The 18634-nt window shown below is 44.4% G+C and overlaps 1 protein-coding gene across 1 annotated transcript; it reads left to right on the top strand.

Annotated features, from left to right (window-relative positions):
- The first annotated feature begins 632 nt into the window (after positions 1–632).
- Positions 633–2183, top strand: ovca2 (OVCA2 serine hydrolase domain containing). Its single transcript, XM_084564181.1, has 2 exons — positions 633–983; positions 1565–2183. Exons 1-2 carry the CDS (start codon positions 830–832, stop codon positions 2086–2088), a joined length of 678 nt encoding a protein of 225 aa, XP_084420307.1. The 5' UTR covers positions 633–829; the 3' UTR covers positions 2089–2183.
- The last annotated feature ends 16451 nt before the right edge of the window (positions 2184–18634 follow it).

Raw genomic sequence — 18634 nt, 5'->3', positions numbered from 1 at the left:
GTGTATGTCTTGCAGTTATCGTATGAGCTGGAGAACGTGTTCTCACACACCTCATACCTTGGTAACAGGTGTACAGGATCCAAAACTCCTAAAAAAAAAAACAAGAATCTTGCTCATTGTGTGTTTTTACTTTGGTAACACAACATTTTGGTCAGACCATGAGGCAGAGTGCAGCCCAACTACACAGGCATGCACGCCTTTTAATACATATGTTTATCATTTTTATCTTCTAACTTTTAGCTTTATTACAGTTATTTTCATATTTTTGGCACAGATTCAATTTGTGCAAAGTAATAAGCACTGACTGAAATAATTACTTTGATGTTTTATTGCATAGAAATCTGACAGAAGCCTTGATTTTCATGAATTGTTGCATTGATATATATATTTTTTAGATTTTTCATTTTTGTAGCAGATATGCAACAAACATCTAAACATGTATTTCAAGTTTTCAAAAAGGAAAGGTGATTACTCACTTGTTGTTGTTTTAGTATTCATTTTAGAGTTTCTGTAATCTTTATTTAAAACGCTACCGTCATGTTTACGTTTAAGGGTTTTTACTTCCGTTTGGTCTTTTATTTTGAAAAGAGCGACCGGAAGCACCATTTCAGTCATTCCGGCTGACCCTAAAGAGTTCAGCTGCAGTTGCTTAAATTTGATGAATATCAAGTTCAAACTAACTCCTTGTCGTCTTCCGGATATCCCGTTGTGTATTTGAACTGCCCAGTTGAGGTACTACATGACGACGGCTTGCTATTCGCATATATTTACGTTAATTTAAACTTAACTTCCGCGGCTAGCTGCGTTAGCTAGGCTAGCTAACTTCTCCATGGCTCCTCTCCGGGTCCTGTGCATCCATGGTTACCGTCAGAACGGCGGCTCGTTCCGTGAAAAGACGGGGGCTCTGCGGAAGCTGTTGAAGAAACAAGTGGAGCTTGTTTACATGAGTGCTCCGCTCAGTGTGCAGCAAGCCAGCAAGGAAGGTGGGTCATTCTGAAAACATGCCAGAGAAGAAAGTAGCTAGCTAACAATTATGTTTTTAAAGTATAGACATGGCATAGATTTTTATTGTGTGTAGATGTCTCTCAGCTGGTTAATGTGCTAGATTATTATGAAGTAAATGGCTAAAAAAGATAGGTGCAATTACTAGTGGATATTTTGTTTTTATATTTTGTTAAAATCATGGTGTTTTAATGTTTTTAAAATAGTGCAAACTGTTGTTTTATTCATCAAATGCCTTCTACACAGATTTCATAAATACGAATGCAATCTATATATTTTGAGTGGCAACAACAGAGTTTTTTTTTTAAATAAGACATAATGATATTATAATATAAAATGATCTAGCTTGTATAGCAGATAATCTCTGGTTTATGATAGTCACTGTAACAAGAGAATTCATTAGTTTGAAGCTAGATTTCACCTAATCTTAAAGTTAGTCTTCAAATGAGAAGCAGGACAACTGCACAAGTATAAATACTTTACAAATTACTAATTATAATTGTGTTGACTCGTCTGTAATTAAACCCAGCAGAATAAACGCATCCTTCTTCTGTCCCTCTAGATGTTCCCGATAAGGAGAACGACTCCGTTCCTGGACCTGGAGGCGATGAAGACCCCAGGGGTTGGTGGTTTTCTGACATCCAGGCTCGGAGCTTCAGCGCCCAGCAGCAGTGTGAAGAAAGCCTTGGGCTCGACGAGAGCGTGACAGCCGTGAGAGAAGCTGTGAAGGTCCAAGGTCCCTTTGACGGCATCTTGGGCTTCAGCCAGGGAGCGGCTTTTGTGGCCATGCTGTGCTCTCTCCAGGAGCAAAAACTGGAGCCAGAGTTCAGCTTCCGCTTTGCCATCCTGGTTGCTGGTTTCCGCAGCGCTTGTGAGCGGCATCAAAAATTCTACAGCGCTCCTCTTCCGATTCCCTCCCTGCATGTGTTTGGACTTGAGGACAGAGTCATCCCTGATAACATGAGCAGGGAGCTCCTCCCTTCCTTCCAAGACTCTCAGGTCCTCATTCATCCTGGTGGCCATTTTGTTCCTGCTGCATCTGCTCACAGACAAACATACCAGGACTTTCTCAAGAGGTTCCTGTGAGCCCCAAGCACTTACTGTAAATATGGCCGGAGGATGTTTATTATTTAAGGTTCAGAAACATCTCATGAGAGCATAAATGATTCCAGATGTTGGTTGCCCTGGATGCGTTATTTTCTCCTCAGTCCAAAATAGTGCAATGACTGCTGTCCTTCTCAGGGAACATATGTGATAAATAATAAATCAGGTGAAAACGATTTATTTAACGTGCTGGAGTTTGTGTTTTTATTTGTGAGCTTATAATATATTGCTAAAGCTAGAATTATGAATTTCTGATATAGTACTCTGTGTTGATGGTCCATGTTTAAAGCGATTTGCTTGTCACTTGGTCACTAGTGGATGTTCTGGGCCCTGGTTGCCTTGGTAACCCTCTTGTATAGTTTCCATCCCGTAAATAAAACAAGTAGAGGATAAATATAGTGGCAGTGTATAGACAAAACTAGCACTCTATTTAAAAAAGAAAATACTGTCAACGCCGCCGCTGCTCCGTCTGCTTTCACCCAATGTTCCAAGCCCGCTATCTGCATCGTGAACTTGGTGCCAGAAGCTAAAGTCATGGACGGTGCTTCCTTCCTGTAAAAACATTCGCGGAACTCTGTGTTTGCATCATCGGCCGCGTTATCAGTCGCTCAAGGTGAGGACAGTTCAACGTGTCAGTCTCACACCGTTGCGTCCGTTCTCAGGACTTCATTTAAAACGCCGTGGTCTAGTCTCCTCCTGTGTGTACGCCTCATTACCTGAAAGCAGCTGAAACCTCCTCTGAGATTTGTGACAAAACAAATTCACACCACAATCAACAAACTGTCCTGCGCATCGGGTTAAAAAAGACCTGGGTATGTTTCGAACGAGCAAACGAGGACCTAGAGACAAAATAGCTTCTTTTTGGCTTCTTTCAGGCATAACATTATGACCACCTTCCTGATACTGTGTAGGTCTCCCTTGTGCCTCCAAAACAGTTGTGACTCATGACTCATCATGGACATGGGCCTTCTGAGGGTGTCCTGTGGTGTCTGTTGTTAATGGGGGCCTTTGGGTCCCGTGGGTTGAGGGGAGGGGCCTCTGTGGATCATCCCACAGATACTTGGATCAGTTTGGAATCTAGTGAATTTGGAGGCCAGGTCAACAGCTTGTGCCGTTCTTCATGTTTTTTTGACTTGTTCCTAAACTGTTTTTGTGCGTGTGTGCCTGTGTGTCGGGCTGCACCTGCTGGAGATGGCTGCTGCCGTCAAGGAGTCTCATTGCTATGGGGTGGGGGTGCCTGGTCTGGTCTCGGTGGGGGTTATATGTCTAAGTAACATCCACATGAATGCCAGGTCCAAAAGTTTCCCAGCAGAACGTTGTATTGTCACAAGATGGTCAATGATATTTACTTCTCCTGTTAGTGGTCATAATGTTATGCCTGATCAGTATAAACATCATCTTCATTGACATAATATATTTGCTAGTCCCTTACCTTGAGCATAACCATAGACTAGTTGTAACCTTAACCCTAAAACCAAGACCTCATCACAGGGTCAAGTGAAAATGATCCCCACAAATTAATAAACACAACATAAATAAACACACACACACACACACACACACACACACACCCACACACACACACACACACACACACACACACACACACCTACACACCTGACCATGTCACTGTATAGTATTGGTAGAGTTTGAAAGTTGGACGCAAGAAAGTGCTCCACAGGCACTGTGAGATGGTCCAATAAGCACTTTAATGTTTCCAGAGGCCGTGAGATAATTTTGCAAATGGGAACAGAATTAATTTTAGTAACCATAATAATCACTTAGATCACCTAGGTGGAAATAGCAAACGTTATGAACGTCTCACTCTACAGTAATGCATTCGTTTCCCCTTCATTAATCTCAGTAGTGAAAGCTAAAATGTGTCCTCCCTTTCGCAAAGACAACACCGCAGTTTTAGATTCTGGGAACTCTCCACCGCGACTCTGGAGAGTTAGGACAAGAATTCAGAGGAAGAGCAGAAACCTCGCTTTAATAAACCCAGTAATATTTTACATAACTTTGTAAACTTTGCTTTACTGAAGTACGTAAAGGCTGGGTGAACGGTCACTAGAAGTGCCCTTGCCGCTGTAGTTCACGCAAACAAGTGTGAACGAGGAGGAATAATATTCACATGTAGAAATGATAAACGCAGCAACAATGGTCGGGGTCTTCTTGTGTGGTGGTTAGTGAGTCATATTCTCCCATATTTAATTGACGTTGCAGCGCGTGGGCGTATTGGCTGCGAGGAGCCGCGGAGATTCGTTGGGAGGAGATGCGTCTCAATAAGAGGCTTTGTTTGCTTTTTGCTTTTATTTTAAGGGACGCACGGAGGTGTCTCTTGGTGTGTGGGTTGTACGGACGGGTTTACGCGCAAATACGCAGGGTTCAAGGACATGTTGTTCTTTTATAGCTGGAGCATGTGCATGTCAGACTGCGCTCGTGCAATTGTTTCCAGATGTGCTTTCTCTCATTCTCTCTCTCTCTCTCTCTCTCTCTCTCCGCCTTCTCTACCTCTCTCTCTCTCTCTGTCTTTTCTTCTTTCATCTCCCACCTCACTTCAAACGTCCTCCTCCCTTCCACATCCTGTGTGTCATCGGCAACATACCCTATCACATGTCTGTTGCGTTTATGACACGGACAGAAATAGTTTGTCTGGATATCTCAAAAATCCACTCCTGATCCAAAGGCTAGAGACCGCCGTGGGCTGTTGCGGGTGCCTAATTGTTATGCTTAGATGAAATTCCGCAATAAAACGCCACATATTCGGCATCCACTTCCTCTCTTGTTAAAGCCCTCTCTCTCTCTCTCTCTCTCTCTCAATCAGTCCCTCTCATGTTTGTAACGTGTCACCTGTTTCAAAGGCATCCACTCTCGTGTGGGCTCCTTTCGCCCGTCCTAGCCCTCGTATCCTTTCTCCCCCCCCCCGTGCTCCCCTGTGGCCCTTGTGTCCCTCCAAGACCTCACGGCAGACGCACACACACACACACACACTCGTACACATGGTTTTGATAACAAGTAGAGACGAGCGGAGAGAGTGAGCGAGCAGGGGGAAACAGTAAAAGAAAAACACAGAGGGTCACTCTTGCCAGTAAGTTTTACAACAGAGCCGTGACTCTCTTCTCAGGAATCCGTTCCTCCAGTTGCACAACAACCGGGAAATAATGGAATGAGAGACAGAGACAGATGAGGGTGGAGTTATGTGGAGTTATCCACCCTCTCCGCCTCCCCCCCCCCCCCACCCTTTTCCTCTCTTTCCTCTCTCTCCGGGTGTTGCGGTTAAAAAGGGAGAGTTGAGGGCACATTCAAGTTTTCGCCACGATTGAAGTATCACTTTTTCCCCCGGTGGAGCGCGGGGGGATGGAGCAAGGGGGCAGAGTGGGTGTGTCAGAGCACAGATGGGCTCTATTTTGATTATGGAGCGTTTGTTGTTATGGGAGACGGAAGGAGGGGAGGGGCCACGTGGCTCTTGTGTCTATATAAGACTTGCACTTAAACTCCAAAGAGCCTGGTCATCCCATGGCCCGGGCTCATCCAGACACTGACAAAGTTGACCAACCCTGCTCAAAATTCGTAATAAGAGCCTCCACTACTCACATCTCTGCCTGGATTTATCAGCGACTGCAAGATACTTTGCAGTGGACTTGAGATTTTATCACCCGGCCTACAACTTTTGGATTTACCTGCATTTTGTTTTGCAGCTTTTTACCTTCTCCAGCCTTGTAATCTACAACGATCCCGGCAGAGATGAAGCCGAAGACGGAGGGATTGTTGTGCAGTTCAGATTTCATTTGTGCTTGCCTGCATGTGTTTAAGTGTGCTTGCATTGTTAAATTGGTATGCTGGTGCAGATGGATGTGATGTAACATCACATTGGATGTTGTCCAGTATCACATGGGACTTAGCAAAGCGGCTCTGCTCCCACTTTGGTTGTTTGATGGCGTTAGTCTGTGAATGTGCTGCATGGTTCTGAACTAAAAAAAAAAAAAAAAGACAGCAGCCTGGTGATGTGAGAGCTGGTTTGATATGCAGCGTTTTTGACGAGTGTGATGTGTTTTGACACAAGGAAGCGGGAACAGTATATTTAGAGCCGTCGATTGAATTGCTATTTAAAGAGCGGCAAAATGCAAGGAGAGTCGTCTGATGTCGGCTAATGACATGAAACTACACAGAGAAGATATGCTGTGTGATACCCGGGCCCGAATGACAGGCAGTGAGCGCCTGAGTTTGTGTGTGTGTGTGCGCGCACATGTGGGTGTGTATCTGCATCCATTTTTTTTTTTTTTTATTCCATATGGGTTCAATTTGGTCATTTGTTATTGCTTGTTTTCACTCTCACATACTTCTGGTTTTCTTCCACTTTGTGGTTTTCTTGTTTTTATGGACAAAGTGTACTTTTGCTGCGGCCAGAGCTCGTGTGGTTGTTGTCTTCGTCCGGCCGTACGTCCAGAGCTGTGGCGCTAAATCAACAGTGTGTCTGAATGTCTGAAATCGCTTCAGACGTGATTGTGATTTATTTGTTTAGTAGCTGGATAGTCCGGTCACCTGGAACGCGTAAATAAATAATCAGCCCCAGATTTTGATCTCCTGCAGCATCCTCTCTGCTCCTTGTCTGTTCATGTTGAGTTCCTCTAGTTAAAGCTGTCACTTTAATACCAGTTCTCAGTCAGTTCAGAGGTTAAGGTAGTGTTGACGTTTAGTTGACGAGGTACGGGGGTGACTTGAGGACACGGCCGAGTTAAGGCAGTGTCCATGTGATGCATGATGTCATTTGCAGACGTCTGTCAGCCCGTCTGTTTTTCTGGACCGTTGCAGAGGCCGTGGCCGGGCCCTGGCGAGGAGAGCTGTGGTTTGGCTGTCCTTAAAGGTGCCTAACTGACACTACTAGGGTAAATATTAGTCATTGTGGCTGTGAAGGAGGACTGTGGCAAAGTCAGACAGAGAGAGAGGGAGAGAGAGGGAGAGAGAGAGAGAGAGAGAGAGAGGCATGTCTTGGCTCACATATCTAAAAACAACTGTGGACACAGTTGCGCAATCTTGTTTGGCTTCAGACAATGATAAAGTGGTTTGGAGGGTGAAAACGGACATTGCAATAATGCCGTCAAGAGCCACTGCCTGATGTTAAGTGATATCTGTAGTGAAATACTGTCTAGGCTGAAGTGGTGGACATTTTTGGAGCAGTCGGTAACGCTCATAAAAACAGATCCTTTATACCAGACGTCTTCATCCTTGGACTGATGCATTAACATTAACAGTATATGTGATTTTCTGTCACTTCCAGGCTTTGATGCCGAGACTTTTAGAGAAACTCACTGAAGTTCATGGTATGCTCTTTTAAATTAAACATGGTTTCTCACGCAGTATTTGTGTGGGTGTGGGTGGCCTCGTTTTTATTAGGTGTGGGGACCAATTTGTTAATGAAATACTAATGCTGTGGGGTCGTTGTGGGGCCCCACACCTTAAGACTTAGGGTTAGGCACTTAGTTGAGATGATTAAGGCGAGGGGCTTGGGAAGAGCTTTGTGTCAATGGAGGGTCCTCACAAAGATAGAAACACAGGTTTGTGTGTGTTTGAGAGTGAGCGAGAGTGAGAGAGAGAGAGAGAAAGATAACTTTACTTCTCAGCCCTGAACAGTAAGAGTTTATGTGCTGTTGCTTAACTATCAGCACATGAGCTTTTACGGTGCAGGGAGAAAGAAGATAAACAACTGATCCAACTTACAGTTCTTTTATTTTATTTTATTTGCACTTCTTTGCACTTCTTTGCTTTTCTTTGCTTTTCTGTAAATCAGCACGCAGCAAACATAGTCACATCTGAAAAGATTGGAGTCAAACAAAGCGATAAACGTCAGTATTCCTCGCCTGAACTTGGCTGCGGTGAAGAATTCCTGAACACCTCTTTACTTATTAATGAAAGTTATGAGCCTCGTATTTTTGCAGTGCTCTGCAATTTTAAGTCGTCTTTTTGAAAGGATGTTAAGTCCAGTCCTGTCTCTCCATGTCTGTTTCATCTATTCTCCAAAATGTAATGCTGTTTACATTCATCTTTCGTGTTTAGAGAGTAGAACCAGGATGGCGCAGTCACGCTCTCTGTGCTGATTTTCATTGCATTCTGAATTGCTGTGTTTTTTTCCAGTGTTTATTTGGGATTTTTACAAACTCCCGCTCTCTGGATATCTAACAGCTGCCACTTGTAATTTATCTGTATCTGTATCGGGAGCCTCATAAAATATTCATCTTGCGTTAACCAACTTTTCCCCTCAGACTTTTAACAACCGTCCGTCACGTCAGCTGCAAACTAACTGAGACACATGTTCGGTGGAGAAGCAGTGAAAAGCATCCACAGAACACTGCGGTGAATGTTTTTAATTTTTATTTCATTAAAGTCAGACACATGTTTTGCTTCAAAATGCTCCAGTTTAGGAAAAAAAAAAAAGTTTAGAAGGAGACACTGACACATCCTGGCCTGTAGAGGGCAATATAACTTTGAATATTGTAGAGATGTGCTTGAGACTAAGTGGACTAAGCCATTCTTTGTGCATTTGTTGTCAGAATACAGGATATGTGTGTGCGTGTGTGTGTGTGTATGTGTGGGTTAGCCCACCTGTGCAGGACCCAGTCTGTGTTTACGTCTGCCTGCAGGTTATAGTGCTGCCTGCTGGGAATTCCTGGCTGTGCTGCTTTGAAGTGAAGCTGCTCTGGTCTGATAAACAGAGAGCGGTACAGGTGTTGGAGCTGGCTGACTCATCCGTTCTGGATGTGCTCTTATGCATTCATCACTGTACTCAAATGTGCAACCCATAAAGAAACACACTGTTCCTAATAAAGTAAAAGTGAAAAGCGGTACGTGTCCAATGTGTGTCATTGCATGCTTGATCATTTAGAAAGATCACATTAAGTGTGTCACATTACACAGGACCACAACACAGACCCAAACAAATCTTCTGAGTGAATGACCTTTGACCTCATTTCAACTAGAAATCAAAGCTAAAGTTAATTATTGCCAACAACTCAACTTTTTTTCTCCCTTTTCTGGCGACACCTGCCCCTAACGACCATGGCTGTAGACTGTTACCGTGGTGCCGTTGCTAGAGTAACAATCTAAAGCCACGGTCGCCATGGAGACAGCAGGGTGGAGGAGGAACTGGAGTTGGCATGGTAACTGGAAACTGCAAGGTGTCATTGGTTTAAGCGTGGATGTTACGCACTTACATGGTGTAGGACTCTCCCAATGCAAGCCCACACAGGTTTCCTTTCTGGGCAGGAGAGAAGAAAAAAAAAAAAAAAAAAAAGATAGATCTCTAACGTACAGAGTGAGCTCCTGCTAGCAGGTCAGCCATTTTAAAAGTATAGCACGGTCTGTCCGTCGAGAGTTTCTTTTCTTGTCTTCGCCGTAGTGTTTGATGCATTGCCAGGCTTCAGTAGCCATGACTGTAGACTGTTACTGTACTGTGACACTGTATAAGCAGTAAGCAGTCTAAAGCCAAGGTGCTGATGCGCTGGCAGGAGGAAGGGTGAGCACTCTCCTCGTGGAAGCCTGCATCTGCAAAAAAGAGGAGAGGATGAAGTTATAACGTTACTGCAACCTAAAACGTGACGCGGTTCTCAAGTGGTGGATGGTGATCAGTCTTTGTGGACCAGGGGACTCCCTTTGACCTCAATAAATTACCGTGAGAAGACACCGGGTAGATAAAATGCTAAAAAGCTTTGCTCTCTTTTACCATTTTAACCATCGTGGTAATAACGTATATACAGTTGTCAGGTCTCAGACTTATTTACTCGTGTAATAACTTCAGATTGTGATTCTGTTACACACAAGACAGATGATGCCGTTATTTCCAGGCACGCTTCAACATTTTAATGTGCAGGAATGTTTCATTAGTTCAGAAAGTAGCTCAATAAAAAATGGTCTCCAAACCCACCAAGGAAATTAATAATTATGTAGGCATTTTCCTATTATCCTAATCTGTCAGTCAGTCATTAAAGGAAAAGTCGTAAATTGAAAAAAAATATGAGTTGCATTTAGAAAAGTATCCTGAGTCAAATAACTTTCTAAACATTTATTTCAAAAACAAAACAGCTAAGCCTTGACCACCCTCTACTTTCCTGTATCTGACCTATTAAGCATGTGCATAAGTGGGATAGTGTGACAGCACCATAGAAGAAGAGAGATGCCTCGTAAACTATGTTTGACATAATGAACTACCTCAGAGGAGAATGACATCATCATTTTTTCCATTAGGTTGGGAACATGGATTGTTGCACTAGCTCCTGTCCCAGACAAGTCATGTGACGAGGAATTTTAATTTACAAAAACGATATGAAACCCCTTCGTTCCCACTCTCAGCAGCCTAAAGCTGCCGTGCGTTTTTGACCACTCAAGCCGGAGATGTTCCTGATTAGAGGGGCTGATTATGAGACTTATCTCTGGTCAGTGACTCACTGGTCAAACACAGTAAAGACGCTAAAGATGACGACATTTATCAATATGTGTGCGTGTGTGTGTGTGTGTGTACACATCTGCACAGCATGGAAATCAGAATTAGAAGCCATTATGTTGCATATTTATACCACAAAACTTTGCCTTGACTTTTAATTCATTAGGTCGTTTAAAGGAAAACATGTCTTGTTAATAGCGGTTCAATTTTATCTCTGTTTCAGCACCACAGCGATGGGACAGCGACTCAACGGCGCGCTGCCTCGGAGCTGTCCGCGGTGCTGAACAAGACTGGTACCCTGACAGGACAGCAGCTGAGAGGCGACCAGAAAGTTCCGGTTTTAAGGCAACTTATACTTAATTTATTGTATATTACACAAGTTTATGTTGTTTTAGCTCGTGGCGTGTTTTAAAGCCACGACTCTACACGTCTGTACCCCGTCGCAGTCTGCTACTTCCTACAACTTAAGCACCTTCGCTGCTCCAGTTTTCTAAATAGATGCTGGTCAGGTGACGGATATCGTCACGTGTCACCGTGTCGGACAAGCCCGAGGGGGGGTGTTCAGGCGTATGACGTCACACCACGAGCACACCAATCGGCTCTCGCCCCTTCTTGCCGCCTGGCTTATCAGAGCGCGTGGGCAGTCACTTGATCTGGCTTGGTTTCCATGGCGCCGGGGAGAAACCGCTCGGACCGTGTGTGTGTGTGTGTGTGTGTGTGTGTGTGTCGACGAGACGTGGGCGCGGATGCTTCAGTGAAACGTGCACGGAGTCGCTCGGACTTCAAATCTCCACTCTGTGGTTTTTATTTTTTCTTCGAAATAAGATGAAACGTCAAAGTGTCTACGGCTCAAACTTGGCTATTATAAAAACGCACTGTACAAAGTTAAAGCATCCTCTATAATCATAAGTAAATTGGTATCAAATGTTCACAATGCAACGTATTCCATCACAACACCTGTTTAATCTATCCCTAAATGTTTCATTGTGATATTACATCTCATTAATTCAGGTGACTTTCCGTTACTGACTCATAATTATTGATCAAAGTCAGAGCTACAGTATCAACAAAGACTTGTGAATGAACAACGACTTCCATTGACTCGCTCCACCCACTCCTCCCTCGTGTTGCCCGCGCACGAGCCTCTCTCATTGCGCACTCACAACCCCAGACGATCATTCTGCAGTGTGCGCGTGCGTGCGTGCGTGCGTGCTTGCGTGAGCGCAATGCCTTTAAAAGGGTTATAGTGGTTGACTGCGTATCATCTGCAAAGTGCGCAAGAATGACGCAGGGGTGACTTCACCGGCTGACGACGTCACAGAACTGGAAAAAAAAAAAAAAAAAAAAAAAAGATAAAGGAAACGCCGACCGGAAGTGCACGAAGGGGGTGAAAGATGGGAGGAGGTGGGAGAAGGGTGAGAGGCGGAGGCGAGGAGTGTAGCTTACAGCCACACCGGAAGAAAGTGATGGCTTTAATGTCATCACTTTCACCGGAAACCTCCCGGTGCCACGCGCTCCCCGAGATTGTAGAGGGGCTAGTGAGGAACGCTCCCCCCCCCCCCCGCCTCCACACTTAGTTTATCCTCCCGGATGGGATAAAGTCATACAAAAAGGTGCACAGACACACACACACACACACATAAACTGTGACACAAGAGCGCGCCTCTGTCTGTGCACGTGTCAGTGTACGCTGTACAGTTGCGTTTGCACGACTTAGTTGCACCGGATAGTCTACACAGAGGACCCAGCGAACCCAATGACAGCGTCTCCGTGTTTAATTAGGAACCCGATGCGACCCGTGTGACAGGTGAACACTCATAACCAACAATACCTGGTGATTTATATGTTTAAAGTACTTGTACAGCGCGAGATTGAACCGGAGCCTGATAGAAAAGACGCACTTTGAGGACATTTTTTAGTCTGCAGCTCGTATTTTCTTCAAATCAGAGGTTCTCCTTTTGCAGGTTGCTGCCCACATGGGAGAGAAAATGACTCACACTGCAGCAACTTCCAAACGGAGAGTAAAGATGAGAATAATGTCAGTTAACACAGGCTTCAGGGCTCCTTAAAGGGACGGCACGTCCAATACTCTTTGCGCTTCTTATGTTTTTTTTTTTTTTTTTATGTCTTTGGATAAAGTAACAGAAAAATCTATAAAAAAATATATGAACTTACCTGTGTCAAAGTTCCCCGTGTGGCCATGACTGCGGCACTTGGCTGTAGAAATATGTCTGTCATATCTGTCTTCGCCAACCCCGAGACTTGTCAGAACAAATCTGTGCCACGGTGTCTTCGCGCACAGACGCTATGGTCCCTCTTCTTCCAAAGTCGCTTCCCGTACAGACCGGGCTCTCCCATCAACCGTAGGCTTTTTATAGAGATCCCGTAGTAACTAGTAGAGGGGACGGGGGAGGGAGGGGAGGGAGGGAGGGAGGAAGAGAGAGGGAGAGCTCATTCAAAGATTCACCTACACATGTACGTGCGTATCCCACGTCACAGACCGGAGTGCAGCTATTTATAAAGGGGAGGAAAAGTATAGCCTGATTCACAGCGCAGTGCTTTAAAAAGGAGAGTGAAAATAGTATGTTTGTTGTGCGCGCGCTCTTTACGCCACGGTAATGTCGAATATTTAAAGCTCGAGCTAAATATAAGCCGCTTGGATTCTCGGACACAGTTCAGAATCTTGTCCCATGTGTTTTATCTTTCATTAAATTCCCATAATAACAGATTTATCACGTAAACGACTTGTACGTTTTCGCCAGCGAGGCATTTCTCATTCTCCCTGCCTGCCATGAAGGCTCTCTAGACATGCTGTAATTGCTTCTGTCGGGGGATTTTTCTTCGGCGATTGTGTTCAGGTGGATAATTTGAACCATCAACAAATATTATCGGCCCGTACTTAATCAACCTTTTAATCCCGGGTCAGTTTCCGCTCGATGTGGGCTGTTTATTCGAGAATGACAGAAGAGACCGGTTTTCGAGAAGGGAGCAGAAAGCAAGGGCTTGATGTTCGAATAAACGCGTTCACGAGTTGATCGCGGGGAGCAAATCGTGATGTTTAGACGGGGCGATGAATCACTGCAGCTGCATGTCTGCTTAAAATCACTGAAAATGTTTGGTGCAGCGGTTTTTTTTTTTTTTTTTTTTTTTTCTCCCAGTGTACGTTTAGAATTAAAAAAAAAAAATATATATATATATTCAAATTTCCAGCCTCGATTTCACACATCTGTAGAAACCTCATGAGAGGTGTGACTGGCGTCGTGCCTAAATCCATTCCTACTCTATTCAACTCACACATTTAGGGAGATTTGGGGGAGACCCTCGTGCGTAAAGAAGTATGTCAGACATACGTAGGTGTATGCAGCGAGAGACTCCTCTGAATTAGACGCACTTTGGACGTAGGACTCAGACGGCTATTTGTTTCCCCCCCATGAATTGAGAGAAGTTTCAGAGTCACGCCACACACACAAAAAAAAAAGTTAACAGAAAACTTAATATCCCCTGAACGCATCCAAAAACGCAAACACAAAAATGTGTTGCACAATGAACTCCTTTTTGTCTGTGGCAATGATGTGATGTTTGAGGTGGCACTCATGCTGGGTCTTAACCTTCATCTATGGAGATGCTGGGATTACTCCAGGGATAAATATCTCACAAACAACAATAATTTAAGAATGCCTTTTAGTCCTGTGAAAACAGATCTGGGTCGAACTACTCAAGGCTGACTTATTTTAGTTTACATGGAAACTTTAACCTGTGGCGTTGTTGTCACAGGTGTGAATGGGTAGCTGGGAAAAGATAGAGTCCATTCCTGTCCAATGCCACAGATCATCCTTGAAACTGAGGTTTACATTTGACCCTTGTTGAGAATCCAGAGCTTCTGTTTTTCATGTGTTTAATCAGCCTGCTGCTGATTCTTCTTGGGAGTAGGGACACCTTACATCCATAATGTTTGATTCGATATCTTTGTTACAGGTTAATCTCTGCTTCTCTCTTTTTTATCGCATTGTCAAAGACACTTCACCATTTGTGCTTTACGTTATCATAGACTATGGGTTGTTTAGACATTTCAAAGAGAAAAAGGGGTTTCAAAATGGATTTCTGGAGAAAATTAATGCGTTCTTACATAAAAGTCTCGCGCTAAACCTCCCATTCATGGCTGTTCTAATGTTCAGTTAATGTTGAAACAGAGTAGGAAAGGTGATGATTCAACTGCATGATTATTCTGAGGATGTCTTGTTGTGCTGTTGAACCGTTTTGAATTGAAATGGTTCTATTCTTCACCCTAGCCCAGTGACAAAAATGGGGGTTTTCAAAATAATAGGAACATGTGTTGATACAACACAACGCCATTCAATAGTTCTACAAACCGCAGCCTCCAAAATGGAAACACGGTTGAATCAACAGCTCTCTCACCTATTTTAAACAAATTGCTGAATAACACGACGTTCATTGAGCTGAGATTTAGTGCAGGGCTGCTATATTAGATCGCGTTCATCTTCGCTAGCGTACCTAATGAACCGCCCGGTGAGTGTGTGTCTCCAGAAAGCAGTTTTGAAACCCATTTTCTGTCTGAAATGTCTAAACATCCCATCGTATAAAATAACACGAGGTGTCTAAGTATCGATCTTAAAAACAGTCCATTAAAACACGGCATTTAAACGCAGAGGGAGCAGGTTCTTTACTGCCGTTGAGGGTTTTACACCAAATAATTGACCTCTGCATTTTACCTATCTGTTTGATTGGACACAAAGTGGGGAACACATTCTCACTTTCAAACAGATAACGGGTTTTTAAAGTCACATACTGTCACGTTTTACTTCATAATGTTGAGTTTATATCAAAAGCACAGAATGGGGTTCGCTGTAAAGAATGTGCAATGTGCAGCTAATCAATGAGAGCTTTGTCTTGTAGTGAGGTTTGAAGGATCCCACATCATGATTAGATGTATTGATCCTCCACTCATAACTTTAAATTCGACACTATATCCCAGTTTGAGCGGTCGACTGAGTTTCATGATCACCGCTGTACAGAGGAACAAAATAACTCCCCCCCCTTGCAGCACTGTAAGAAGCCAGGACAACATGACACCCACGAAGGCAAGTACAGCATTCAATTTTATTCTCTCTGTTTGCCCAGTGCTTGTACTTTCTGTTTTTAGAGTAAACTTGTCTCAGAAATAATTGCAGAACAGGAGGAGTGTGAAAGTGTCAGCCTCTAAACTGAAGAATCTCCACCGACTGCGACCAGCCGGCGGTATCCTGTGAATGTGCTGACTTGTGTTGCAGGGTAAGTATTGGACAAGTGTGTGTACACAAGCGCACGCAGTCCCGTTTCCTCGTCCTGAACCCCACATGAATATGATGGATACGAACATGCACACGCTGGGTGGGGAGGGCGAGTGATTGAAACGGTGTAAATGAAGTCATTCCCCACACACTCCCGCTTTAATCTAACAGCACTTTTCATTACTGGCCCCCATCACTGTACACGCACTGCTTCGTGGTGTGTGTTGTATCTCTTGTTTTAATTTTTTATCTTCACGATTCTGTGCTCTGGATGATGAAACGTTAACCTTCTGTTTCTGACACCCGACCGTCGGCCCTCAGGCAGTCGGCCCCGTGTTCGGCGTGCAGCCGGCTTGTGTCTTTAAACTTGATCGTGGATCGGGATGCGGATCATTTCCTGTTCAGGATCTCTCTGTTTTGTCATGCCCAGTTGTTGGGTCTCTTTCTATCTCCTCATCTGTATTCCAAACAGAGTATGCAGTCAGATAAGAGAGAAAGAAAAAACAACAACTCATCCCTCCCATAGTCTCTTCTCTCTGCTCACAGCCGCCTACCTTGCCTTCCCACCTCCCCTTCTCCCATTCTGACTCATACTGAAATCCCAGTGAGCATTCTCTCTCTCTCTCCCTCTCTCCCTCTCTCTCTCTCTCTCTCTCTCCCCCACCCCTCCGCTCTCATTTGTGTTTTCTCTCCCTTTGATTGCCAAGCTGGCTTGAACGCAATGAGCAGGGCAAGAGAGAATGAGCAAATGAAAAAGACAGAGAAGGATCGGAGGGACAGTGACGGAGAGAGCAGGAGGAGGAGGAGGAGGAGGAGGAGGAAGAAGAGGAGGAAGGCTCTGTGCTGCCAAACGTGCTCTATAATGAGGATTCTGTCGAAGGAAAAATGAGGAGGAGTGTGTGAGGGGGCGGTGGTGGCGTGTGTGTGTGTTAGATGGCGGTTTGGAGAGAGTGGGTGTTTGTTAGTGAAACCCCTCTCGCCCCCACATCGGTCCCTCCGCCGTCTCTGCGCTCTCCTTGCCTACAAGATTTGTGACATCACAAACCCACGCTCACACGCTGAGGCAACTCCACACCACCCACTCACGCGCACCTAAGGAAAGACAGATATCTTGAACCCATATGCACTCAGAAACTTTGTGCGCCTGTTTTCGAAAGAGGCGGAGGAAGAAACATGCATGTAACGCCACATGTCCCTACTTCCTCTGCGACATGTGTTCCTCAGTGGCGGGGGCCAATTAAATTGCCCTCCCCTCTAAAATTGACTTACCTGAGACGCCATGACAAGATTATTCCCATGATTTCATTACACGTACGGAGCATCTGTGGCAAACCGTGCCTAGAAATGCTCCTGTTACAAAGTCGGATGCCGTCCCTTCTCATCTGCTGTAACTCCAACTGTGACTCACACAAAACTTCACAACATTATGCCAAAGTCATATGCTGAACGTAATTAACGTGCCATGCCAGCTCTGTGTGTGCACGCGTGGGCTGTCGTTTGTGTGCATGTGTTGACGGGGGGTGTCAGTATCAGAGCGAGTGAGGGCATCTGTTTGCTCGAGTTAAGCGCCGGCACGATCGGAATATTTGGTGCAGACTACCAGGAATGTCGCATGAACCAGGAGTTTACATGTACATACACAATATATGTCTCAAAATCAAGCATAAAAGCACATTTTCTACTCACACACAGGTGGACCAGTCATTATAAATTCAAGCTGCACGATCACTTTTGTGTTTCAGTATGAAAACTGCTCTCTGGAGACACATATCTAAAAGCAATCCATCAAAATATGATATTTAAAAGAAGGAGATTCTTTATGGTCCTTATGCACAGTGGGGAAATGTGACCTTTGCATTATACAAATACATTTGAACACACACATGAAGTAGTGAGCACACACTGAGCAGCCCGGGACCTCACAGGGGTAGGTGACTTGCTCAAGGGCACTCTAGCCGCGGGTGTTGACGTTAAACCGCTGGTTATTCAGTATTAAAACTAGCTCATAGAGACATGTATCTAAACACAGTTTAAAACGTGACATTTAAAAGAGGAATATATTTCCCTGCTCATTCACCCTTCTCTCACGCATCTCCTCATATCTGCCCTAGGACTCCAGTCAGTGACATCCCAGTCGTCGGCCCGCTTCTCTAACCCCCTAGCTGCTCCTACATCTACGAGCCATTCCCAAGCTAGTAGAGCCACTATCTGGGATCTATTACACAAACTTGTCCCAGATAGCGTGACCGTAATACTGAAGGCAGCTGCACACAACTTGCTCTGCTGTGATCCCCCAAACAAAGTTTGCTCAAAAAAAACCAAACAAGAAATGAATTTTATTTGAGCAAACGTGGAGCCCCTGAAAACATTTTGGGTTTGAATGTTTCGCTCGGCTTCGGTAAATAACTGGGACACGCCAATACAATATACAGACAGCGTGGAGAAGGGACCGCGAAGTGGTGTGCTCTGTGAGCAATGAAATATGATTAATAACTTTAATAAGGCCCTGATCGAATGAGGTCATGAAACACAGTCGGCAGCTTCCACTGCTACACTCAGTGTTTTATTCTTCCGTGGACTTTGTTTAAGAAATTCTTCTGTTTGGCTCCTCTGTTGACACATCACTCCATGTAATCCATCTCATGTTGTCTTTTCACTGTCACTTCCCCCAGTTCTTTTTTTGTGAATTATACATTAAAAGCCAGTTGAGTTGGTTATACTCCAAACATCTAGCGCCAGCAAATATGCGTCACACAAGCCTCTGGCCTGAGTCTGTCTTTCTCTCTGTTTTTTTTTTTCTCTCTCT

Source organism: Chelon labrosus (genome assembly GCF_963514085.1).
Source record: "Chelon labrosus genome assembly, chromosome: 17".
Classification (NCBI taxonomy): domain Eukaryota; kingdom Metazoa; phylum Chordata; class Actinopteri; order Mugiliformes; family Mugilidae; genus Chelon; species Chelon labrosus.
The sequence above is the reverse complement of the archived record's forward strand: the minus strand, read 5'-3'. Positions and strand labels throughout refer to the sequence as shown.